This window comes from Rhododendron vialii, chromosome 7a (assembly GCF_030253575.1).
Source record: "Rhododendron vialii isolate Sample 1 chromosome 7a, ASM3025357v1".
Lineage (NCBI taxonomy): Eukaryota > Viridiplantae > Streptophyta > Magnoliopsida > Ericales > Ericaceae > Rhododendron > Rhododendron vialii.
In genome coordinates this window covers 4,977,250-4,987,776 of record NC_080563.1, presented here as the reverse complement: position 1 = coordinate 4,987,776, position 10,527 = coordinate 4,977,250, and the positions used below count along the sequence as shown (strand labels likewise).

Sequence of the window (10,527 nt, the reverse complement as noted above, 5' to 3'; positions counted from 1 at the left end):
AATTTGGTCCATATGGTCGGCTAGAAATGGTATGGTGTTCAACAATGTTTCTTGGCGAGAGGAGGATCTAGGGGAGCTAATTAAGACCAGAGTAGCAATGTAGGTCAAGGTGAAGTTTGATATTAAGGTGCATTCGGTGGAAGATTTTAAGGGTTATCTCGATGGAATGAGGAAGGTGAAAGTATAATTTTTTTATTTTTATTTTTTTTGGAGGAGTGGTGCGGTCCAATTATCTGTTGGATGGTTTTTTTGTCGTTCTGTTTTTGTTTCCTTTTCTCCTTAAGCTTCTGTGCTTAAGGAGTTCTCCTCTTGATGTACCCTTTTCGAGTCAATAAATCTTCGTTTTGCCGAGAAAAAAAAAATGCATTCCATTATGCATAGAAAAATGCAATAAACCAAAGGAAAAAGAATTAATAACCATCAAGATGATGGTGATAGCAAAATCAAACAAACACCCAACACCCAATTCAAAAAAAAAAAAAAAAAACCAAGAAAAAAATTGAATACCATCGAACAATATATTCACTACTTTCATATTTTATTGAGATATATAACGTGTACGTTTACATTTTTTTTTTCTTTTTTTTTTTCCTTTTGTTTTCCTTTCCCAGTCCTTTTCATTTTCCATTTAGGAGAAATCGTTCACCAATCCCAAATAATCCCCCAACTCAGTAGGAAAACAAGGGCAACGCATCCATGAACTCCCATGCATCTTCAGTATCATCACCGCCTTGTCCTTGGTCGACGACGGGCCGTTGATATGAAGCAGCGCCACCAGCTTCTTCACCGCCCCGAATGCGACAAATTCCTCCAACACCCTCTCCGTGGGATGATATTTGCATATCGCCCACAATATCTTCACCCCGATTTTCGTAGCACAATTCGATGCGTGTAACAGTTTCTTTGATATCGCGCCGATCGCTAGCCCGTGCTCCAGAAAGGCTAATCTCCCCTCGGCGCACTCGCACAGTAACTTGATCAACTCCATGACCTTCTCGCACTTTGAATGGTTTGAATCGGGAAGGAATTCGATGAGGACGCACATCGCGCCAGCCTCTATCGCCTTCAACCGGCTCTTTTTCGACGAGTTGAATATCTCTATCAACACTTGCAGAGCAGTCGAGCTGGCCTTGGTGCAAATCCCGTCTGAAACAAGCTCCAGCATGGACTTGAAGAAATCCATCCCTTGGTCTTGGATAACGACATTCCAATCGAATTTAGCCATGGCAAGTTTTTGGAACATCGAGATCGCGTAAAATCTCGCCTCCGCGCTCCCCCTCTGGACCATGACCGCGAGGGCCTTCTTCGACTCGGGCCGCGAAAAACAGCTCTGGATCAACGACTCGTCTTCCTCTGATAATTCTAGGTGGTGAAGAACTAATAGAGCCTCCTCGCAATCCCTAAACGCCGCGAAATCCGAGTTTTCGTCGAGAACTTGCACAGCTATGTTGACAAGGGCTTCCACCCCTCCGCTTTTCTTGAAATCTCGTTTCGTCTCGTTTCCCATTTCGATGATGGCCTTGAGTTTCTTCAACGAGCTCACCTTGAACGGCGTTGACCCGACCGTGCCGATGAGAGAGACCAGCTCGTCGTGCTTGGTCGATGGCTGCTGCGCCGGCGATGGTGGTGGAGAAGACGGAGCGTACCCGTTTTGTTGCCACGAGAGGATGAGCCTCTTGAGGGTGTGGTTGGGGGTGACGTCGTAGTTTTCGATGCGTTGCATCGTGGCCGGGCACGTTGTTTTCATGTAAGTGAAGAGCCATTTTTCGATGTTTTTTCGCTCGTAGGAGACCCCTGTGGAGATGGTCACGGGCTCTTCCATGAGCTCCATTGAAATGGGACATCTGAAATCTTGTGGAAAATCCATGGTTAGAGAGAGAGAGAGAGAGAGAGAGAGAGGAAGAGGGTTGGTTTAACTATTAAGCTTGTAAATATATATATGTATATATAGGACCTAGGTATACGTACATCGGTACATGAATATGTACGTATAAGGGGGTGTAGACTGCACGTAGAGAAGTCTAAAGAAAGACAACATGAAAGTCAAAGACTGGATAGATAGATGCCTTTTGCAAGTTGCAAGCTGTGTTGTGTGTAGACATGAAAGTGGCAAGGGAGGAAAACCATTGGAAAAAGGATTTTGAATTTTACGCTTTTAGTGTTGGAAATTGCATTTCCTGCCCCCAAGTTATGTCAAATGCCCTTACATGACCATGCATGTTTTGATGTGGGCTTCAAAATAAACCTTTTGTCGAATGACCATTAGTATAACTCATGCTGTTTTCATGGACGGAAATGTAAGTATGGTGTGAGATTAGGATTATGATTTACGTAATTCTTAATATATATTTAGGATCATGGTCCTCTAAAGAATGTGGTAAGAGAGAAGTTATTAATCTTCTATACACGTTGTGACCTAACCAGTTATATACATTCATTTCTCTTGTTATCCACTTACTATTTGTACTTCTATTTTGGGTATGTAATAGTGTGAGACTACCGATTCTTCTTGAAAATTAATTAACCCTGCATATGTGCCTATTTCAAATCGTGAATTTGTTGGAAAAAAAAATCCAAAGAAAGAAAGTCATAGGAGAATAACTAAAATAGATTAAACTTTTTACTTGATTACGTTCTTATTTTCAAATATTTTGTTTCTTTTCTGTTTCTTTTTAATCCTAAAAATACATCATACATAGTCGGACTTGGTTAATTGCATGCAAACACCAAAATCCTCATCTCATGAATTCTCAAGGATGAATGGTTACTAGCCATATATATCCGAGTACATCTTTTAGGGTTGACATGCATGGCCATCGATCATACATATTTAGCGAAGGATGGATGGTATATATGAATATGAATAACCCAAAACTTAGGGGCATAATTTCAATAACCTTCAAATTTAGCCCAATGTTTGGGGGCGCGGTTGACTTTGGAAACCGTCGAGACCTACATATATATTAATGGGATCTAGAGTTGCCATAACCATTCATATTCACACCTGCCCCCATAAAACATTACACTCACAATTAAGGACAATTTTCAACAGTCATCTACCTATATGTATACATTTTCAAACATAGCTTACATAATACCGGCGGATACCGCGAAGCTTCACATGTTAGCATTTTGTATAATCCCTCTCTATAGGCTGTTGAGCTGCCTCTCTCTCTCTCTCTCTCTCTCTCTCTCTCTCTCTCTCTCTCATCTGCCTGCAAGTAGTATGTAATTTAAAAACTAGAGGTGACCAATGACCATGATAGTTTGGCACTAAAAATCACATTAAAAAGAGCAAATGATATTTTAAAATGAAGTATAGAAATCAACGGAAGTGAGTTGACAAAAGTGGGATTTTATTCATTTGAAATCAGTACGTGTAGCTTTTCAGCGGATCCTTGTGTTTGTATATGGAGTATAATAATAATACCATTGGGCATATAGGAAACTTCCATCTTGCAAAATTTACTGACAGTATCGATTACTGCTTTGATCTCAAACATGTTTAATTGGTCAGACTGATTAATTACTTATACGTTATCATATAAAATACTACTACTAGTTTTCATCATATTAATAGCAAAGATTAGAATACGGAGAATATTAGTCTAAGGTACGTGCTGCAAGTTGGTTCGGGACACTTTACATTACCCAAAAAAAAAAAATCAGAATACTACCGACAAAAAAGAAAAAGAAAAAGCAAGAGAATACTGATAGAGGAGTGCTAAGGACAAAAAAAATGGGCAAAGAAAAGACCCATAAAGTGTACATGAACAGCTCAGATTCACTGTACAGTGCATTTTGAGCCATTCATGTACACTTTAAGGGTATTTTCTTTGCCCATTTTCTTTGCATTTAGCATTTCTCATACTGATATACGGAGTATACTAGATCCATCATCAAGATATTTTGAAGTTTATATTTAATTTGTACGATTGGTTATCCAATAGAAATGCAATCCCTTAATTCTATAATTGTTGCCCCTTCCAACCCATAATTCTCTGATACCTTCTGTAACTCGTACCTGTGATTTATAGCTGTTTTAGTCTGATTAATGGATTAATTCTTTTTAGAGCTGGATTAGCTTAGGAGTTAGGACATAATACCCAATTTTTTTTATTAAGTCACAATTTAAGTAGTTGCTGGTATATCCCAATACGACCGATTTCTATTTTTCTTTTGTTTTGTGCTATGTTTAGATTGAGATTTGAAATTTTTTTTGAAAAATAGTAGGGGTAATAAGTGGAGAGAAATAGAGAGAGAAATGTTGGAAGTAAGGGGAATTTATGGGAAATTTTACAAAAAATACTTTTTAAGTTGTGAAGAGAACAAAGCATTGATAACCCATGGTGTTCAGCGGCTTCAGCCCATTTTAGACGTGCCTTGACTAATACTTGAATGACTGGACACCAACAAATAACCCATTAAGGCCGGGGTAAAGTTACGTTATGAATGGGTTAGTCTTACAAGAGTTAGCACCTAAGAAATTTTGAAACCTTAAGACCTAGGTAAGAAATTAAGAACAAACTTCTAGCCTCAAATCTTGTTGGTTTTCCTTCCTCTTCTCATAAATTTGTTAGTCTTCATAGCTTTGTAATTAAGTTGGGTGAAGAATAGTGAGATCAACATCAGCACCGGCCCGTGCAAGCCGTGGTGGCCGGCGGCCGGGGAGATGCCACGGAAAGGTGCAGGAACTACGACTGAGTCTCTTTCTAACGACGGCCATAACGAGATCGGTAAACGATGCTTAATTCCTTGGCCGTTCTAGGGTTAATTCTTTGAACCCCCGGCCAATCAGGAACCAAAACATATTTTCAAATCAAATTAAATAAGACATACTGTATCTTTTCGAACAAATATGATGCCATTTTTATCATTGTTAATCTACACGCTTGGAAGGTTGAACCTAATTAAAATTATATTTAAATTTACCAAAATCAGGGGAGTGAGATGGGTGCCGAAGGGACCAGCCAATAGCCTTGGTGGACTGTATTAAAATATGAGATTTGCAGTTAATTAATATCATTTGTTGCACAACTAAAATCCCGATTTAATGATGATAATCTCAATAGGATTGGTCCTAAAGATCTACTTGTCAAACCTAGTAAATGCAATGAATCATAATTTTAATTATTCATTGTTGCGGAGTAAATCAAGGTTAATGGAATGGGATCCTTCCGGTCCCCGGACGTTTCTGTCCAGGTGTTTCCGAGACCTTCCGGGTCCATTTTGATGATCGGGACTGTTGATATTTTAGACCTCGTTGAAATCATTGAGCACGCGAAAAATCAGGCTACTCGGATACCATTTGACGTGTTCTCGAAACATAGTTATTACCAGAAAAAATGGACTTTATCCACTGTTGCAATATTTTCTAAACCCATTTTTCTCAAGATAAATATGTTTCGAAAATGTAGTAAATGATATTTGATTAAAATAAAAATTGACGTGCCTAATGTCCTCAACAAGCTAAGTCTGAAATATCAACGGTTCCGATTGTCAAAACGGACCCATGGAGGACCCAGAAACGAACCGGACAAGGCCGATCAGTCCCTTTAAGGGACCTGAGAGGATCCTATTCCGGCCGGTAATAGAAGAGTTATTTACTCAACTATTTTAATCCACAACTAATTAGCAATGCAAAAGATCTGATTAGAGGAGCAAAATGATTGTCCCAATGATATCTGACCGGCCGATTCTTTTAGCAAAAAAACAAAAAAGATATCTGACCGGCTGATGATCATCGTGTGATTAGGGTTTGGGGAGTATTATTAGTATATATTTTTTTGGTACATAGTATTATTAGTATGTAAGAATTCATTAAAATAGTATTATTAGTATATAAGAATTCATATTTTAATCAGTCATGGGTGAGAAGTGGCTATTAAGTATCAACTTAATAATTAGATCAAAGATCAATAAGATATCGATCATGGGATTTTTCTGAATCGTTATTAGGGTATTGAACGTGTCAGCCAACTGGAACTAAATTAGTAATACTTACGTTTCGAATGAGGTAAAAATGAACAAGAAACGATATTCACACTCTTTTTTTTTTTTTTTTTTGTTATTTATACTCCTTTTTTTTTTTTTGTCTTTAAGCCAAAAAATAAAATAAAATACATACACTTTTAACACTAAAAAAACAAAAAAGAAAATGTGGATAACAAAAAAAAAGCGTGAATATCAACTTTAAAATAAAATAATATTAACGTGAAGAGAGCCCGACTGAGCAACAATAGTAGTTTTTAATCACAACCTTTGCTGGCCCTTCTATCAGCTTAAACCTAATTAAGAAGAATTAACAAACAGTTGACTTTAGTACTTGATTTTGCAGGTTATAGGTAAAAAAGAAAAACCTTCAGAGAAGTAAGGTATAAGGGTTTCGTTGCTGTAACTGAGTGTCTTAAAAGTTATGGAATAAACCCATAAGACAGAGTTGTCAAATAGTAATGAATAGAAAGGGATAGACCATTTTTTTTTGTTGCGAATCTAGGGTATCGAGAGTTATCCCTTCGGCATAGCATGATAGATGGAGTACTTCTTCCATCCGAATGCTGACATGGCCGAACCAAGTAAAAACTAAATTTCAATAATTTATCATCTATCAACCTCGTGGGAGAAGTACTGGCAGAGCTAGGAATTTCTATCTCAATAAGTAAAAACTAAATTTCAAAATAATTTTTCCAAATTTCAGGCCAAAGTGCACTCGTACAAACTTTAGGCAGTTACACATAAACTTTCTTCGGTTTAAAAATTCATTTCTACCATGTCCCTCTGTTGTAGCTGTACGTAATTTTCAGTCGAGCAAACGCTAGGCCCGAGGTTTTGGAATGCTTTAGGAGACGTATCTTCCGCTGTTTTGGGTTGTGCCGTTTGGCTTTTTTCATGCTGTTTCTTTTCTCCATATATCCAACCGTTCGTTGGATGTCCTCCTCCCCTTTCCCTGATGTATCCCACCGAGTTCTTCTCAATAAATACTTTTTGCCGATAAAAAAACAGACAAATGCTAGACTCCAAATGAGATCGACTTAGTTGGAGATAAGAACGAGCTGCAATCTACGACCACCCTTTCCTTGTACTAATTTGTCCGGAGAAGGTGTACTTTTGTTATTATTAATTAGTACTTGTAAAATTGCTAGCTAGATTGCGTGCCAAACCCCAGTTGCAATTGTGACGACCTCATCTTATCTTTGATTAAGGATTTAATAAGATGATGACTTTGGAAAAGGATATATTGACCACATTTTTGTTTTTTTTGAAAATGTCAGAAGGCTAGGATTGACCACTTCAATTGTATAGTTTGGAGTGGCAAAGCCCAACTTAACCAACTAACCACTTGCACAAGCCAAGTGGTGTGTGGAATTTGAACTAATTAAGAAAGCTACTTAATTAGCAAGTGGAACAAATTAAGATAGCTGATACAATGTTCAACAGCCTTATCTCATAAACAAACAGCTCTAAATCCGTCATTAGCGAAGTGGCTTACCGCATAGAGAGTTTGTTTTTGCTTAGTTAAAACTTAAAAGGGTGGAGGAGGGGACGATTGACGTAACCAGTTAACTTCCCGTGGTATTACCACATAGAGACTACAAACCTCCGTGGCAAATGTGATACCGAAAGATCAATTCATACTCATAGATTTATACCACCCAACCAATGTACGAGCAGATCATAGCGTTAATTCTCTGTCGAGATCTGGTTAATTTGTAGAACTACTAGAGTAATTGGGTTCTACTTTACAATCACATAAAAAGAGCATACACTAAAACTCAGATAGCTGAGATACATGCAGTGTGTTTTCTAGGTGTGGTTAGATTAGAGGTTAAACTAACTCCAAGTAGGGTAGATAATGGCAGGTGGGATTTCCCTCTAGTTTGTTTGGGTCTGTAGTTGTGGAGAGGATTACCAAAATCAAATTGCATTGCAATTTTGCAAAATAAATAGTAAATGGCCAAAGTAGAAAGGTCATAATACATTTTGGAACAAATTAAAATGTTTAATTTTCTTATTACTTTTTAAAAATCAGAGAGAATCACTATGAGTGATGGGTGATTGGAGCAATTATGAAGCTGATAGGACAGATAGATGATAAGCGTGACGACAATTTTATCTAATGAATTAAACATGTTCCCTAAGTTAGAGTAGATTAGATTTAACGAATGAAAAAAAATAAAAAAGATTAAACACGCCATACGATTCACCTACGTACATCTCTTTCCACAACAATTTCCCTAAGTCAACTATATATGGACCGAAGAGGGGGATTTCTCGCCGCTGTGCACCAGGTGGTGCCATGGTGACGGCCTGTTCTCTCGGACGGTAGCTATGGCTCGAACCGGACCTTCTATTGGCGGGTAGGGAACCCCTATGATCATGCCCAAGGAAGAGTTACTACGCTGGTCACTCCTCCCACCCTTTTGGTGAATTAGGAGACGGGAGAAACTAACAGAAGTTTTCCTTGGTCACAGTTTGCAGGCCCAACCGACTAACGTGTCTTTGGTCAACTGTGAAATCTGTTCAACTGCTAAATGTTTGTAATTTCAACCACCTTTTATAAGAGTCGGGTTTCTCCGCGGTTCAAATCTCTACACTACGAGAAGCAGTCGTATTCCGGCCGCTTACAACAAATTTATCTGGAGCATTAAACAAAGTTTTCGCCAACCAAAGTTACATGAATAGAAGCCGGACACATGCAATACGTGTGCAAGTTGAACTTTCACGTAATATGCACTATAGAACAAAGGCTTCCTATTTATTGGTTGTTCGATCGAATTTTGACAAAATATACAAAACTCGACTTGCATGTGTATCGCGTGTGCTAGAGGTTGGGCACTCGCGATGAGTGCGCACATCAAGTTTTTAGAACTACATCTTAAAAAATGGCCCACAAAATTTCATCTTCAAGTTACATGAAGCCCAAAAAAATGAACGAAGAAAAATAAACTACTCTTCCTCATGCATCATTATTACCCTTTCCAATGTTTGAAAGAAATAGATAGACGCTTGTGTTGTTCCACAAAATTTAGCAACTCCACATAAGTCCTATTACAGTAATGGACCAACCACTTGCTGATTGGGAAAAATAAAATTTCAGAGAGGGAGAGAGAGAGAGAGAGAGAGAGAGAGAGAGAGAGGGTACAATATTCCTCAAGCATCCTCATTTTTTGTTTTCGTCAGCATCCAAAAATCCCCCTTAATTTGGGTCCTAATAAGTAATTAGAAATTTGACTAAGGAAAAAAAAAATGTAAATTATGATGATAGAGAAGAGAACACCAAATTTCCACTAAACTTGGTAAGCCATGACCCAATCATGAATGTCAACACATGAAGGTGAAGATAACAAAGCTTTGGCATTGTAAAACACACCTTGCACAACCCAATATCAAGCAATTCCCAATTCAGTAGTCACACAATGATTTGCCGGTGGAATACATGAGGAATATTGTATTCACGTCATGATGTGTTTGGTCCGGAGTGCCTCCATGAATTTAATTACACAATGTCACTCCCTGCGATCGCTCTGAAAATAGACTTGTAGATGCGATATCAAATACTATAAAAGACTTAATTGAAACCATCATTTAACCACCCAAGGCATTTGACATGGTTACCCTTCTGACTAAAGATTTACACTTTGTTGAAGACAGGCATTTGACATGGTTACCCTTCTGACTAAGGATTTACACTTTGTTGAAGACATAATAAGCCAGATTTTTAAGGATTATTTGAGGGAAAGAAAATTTGACTCAATGACAAAAATTGAGAGATACCAAAATGGTGCTCTCCCTTTATATTGCCAAGAAACCATTTCCTTTTTAGAACTTCACATTAGGTTCATGAGCGTCAAGCCTTGGATAGTCCAGAATGTAATACTTTTAATTTCTTATTTTCTTTCCTTCCATGAGCCCCTAATTTTGTCTCCAATAAATTTCCAAAGTCCTAAATGTATTACATACATACATAGGTTCCTCTAAAATAACAGCAAAAAAAGAGTTCCTTTAAAAAATAAATTTATTTATATAGGCAGAAGATGGGACGGGACAAAGAGTATCTTTTTTATTTTGTTTTTCCACAATCTATGGAAATAGAGCGGGAATTTGCAGGCTTAAAAGCCGGACTCAAGCTTTAAACTTGGTTAGGAAGCGCTTCAACCACCAAATCAACCTCTCGAACACGAGACGGGAGTTTGATATTAGATTTCGTGAAAAACCAAATCCCTATTGTTACCTTTTGCTCCTTTTTTCGAAGGTCTTGATTTAATACCGAAAACAAAACCAAACTAGAAAATTAAATTAGGAGAAAAAACAGAGGCTAAACCCAATAAGAGCTAGATCTTGGCGGTTTTTATTTTCTTTGCTCTTCCTCCTCGTTTTTTTTTTCTTTTTCTTTTTTGTACGTTCTCCCTCTTTTATACTCTTCCCCTTTATGTCTCTTTGTTTATCATTAATTTTTAAAGTCATAGCATTTGTGGGCCGAGACGAGGCCCACTATTTTTTTAGTATATGGTCTAGGTGGCGGGGAAG

General features: G+C 37.8%; 1 protein-coding gene across 1 annotated transcript; it reads right to left on the bottom strand.

The window, feature by feature from the left end:
- Positions 1-519: 519 nt before the first annotated feature.
- On the bottom strand, positions 520-1,914 carry LOC131334173 (E3 ubiquitin-protein ligase PUB23-like). Its single transcript, XM_058369072.1, has one exon. The coding sequence runs from the start codon at positions 1,865-1,867 to the stop codon at positions 629-631; it is 1,239 nt and encodes a 412-aa protein (XP_058225055.1). The 5' UTR covers positions 1,868-1,914; the 3' UTR covers positions 520-628.
- Positions 1,915-10,527: the final 8,613 nt, after the last annotated feature.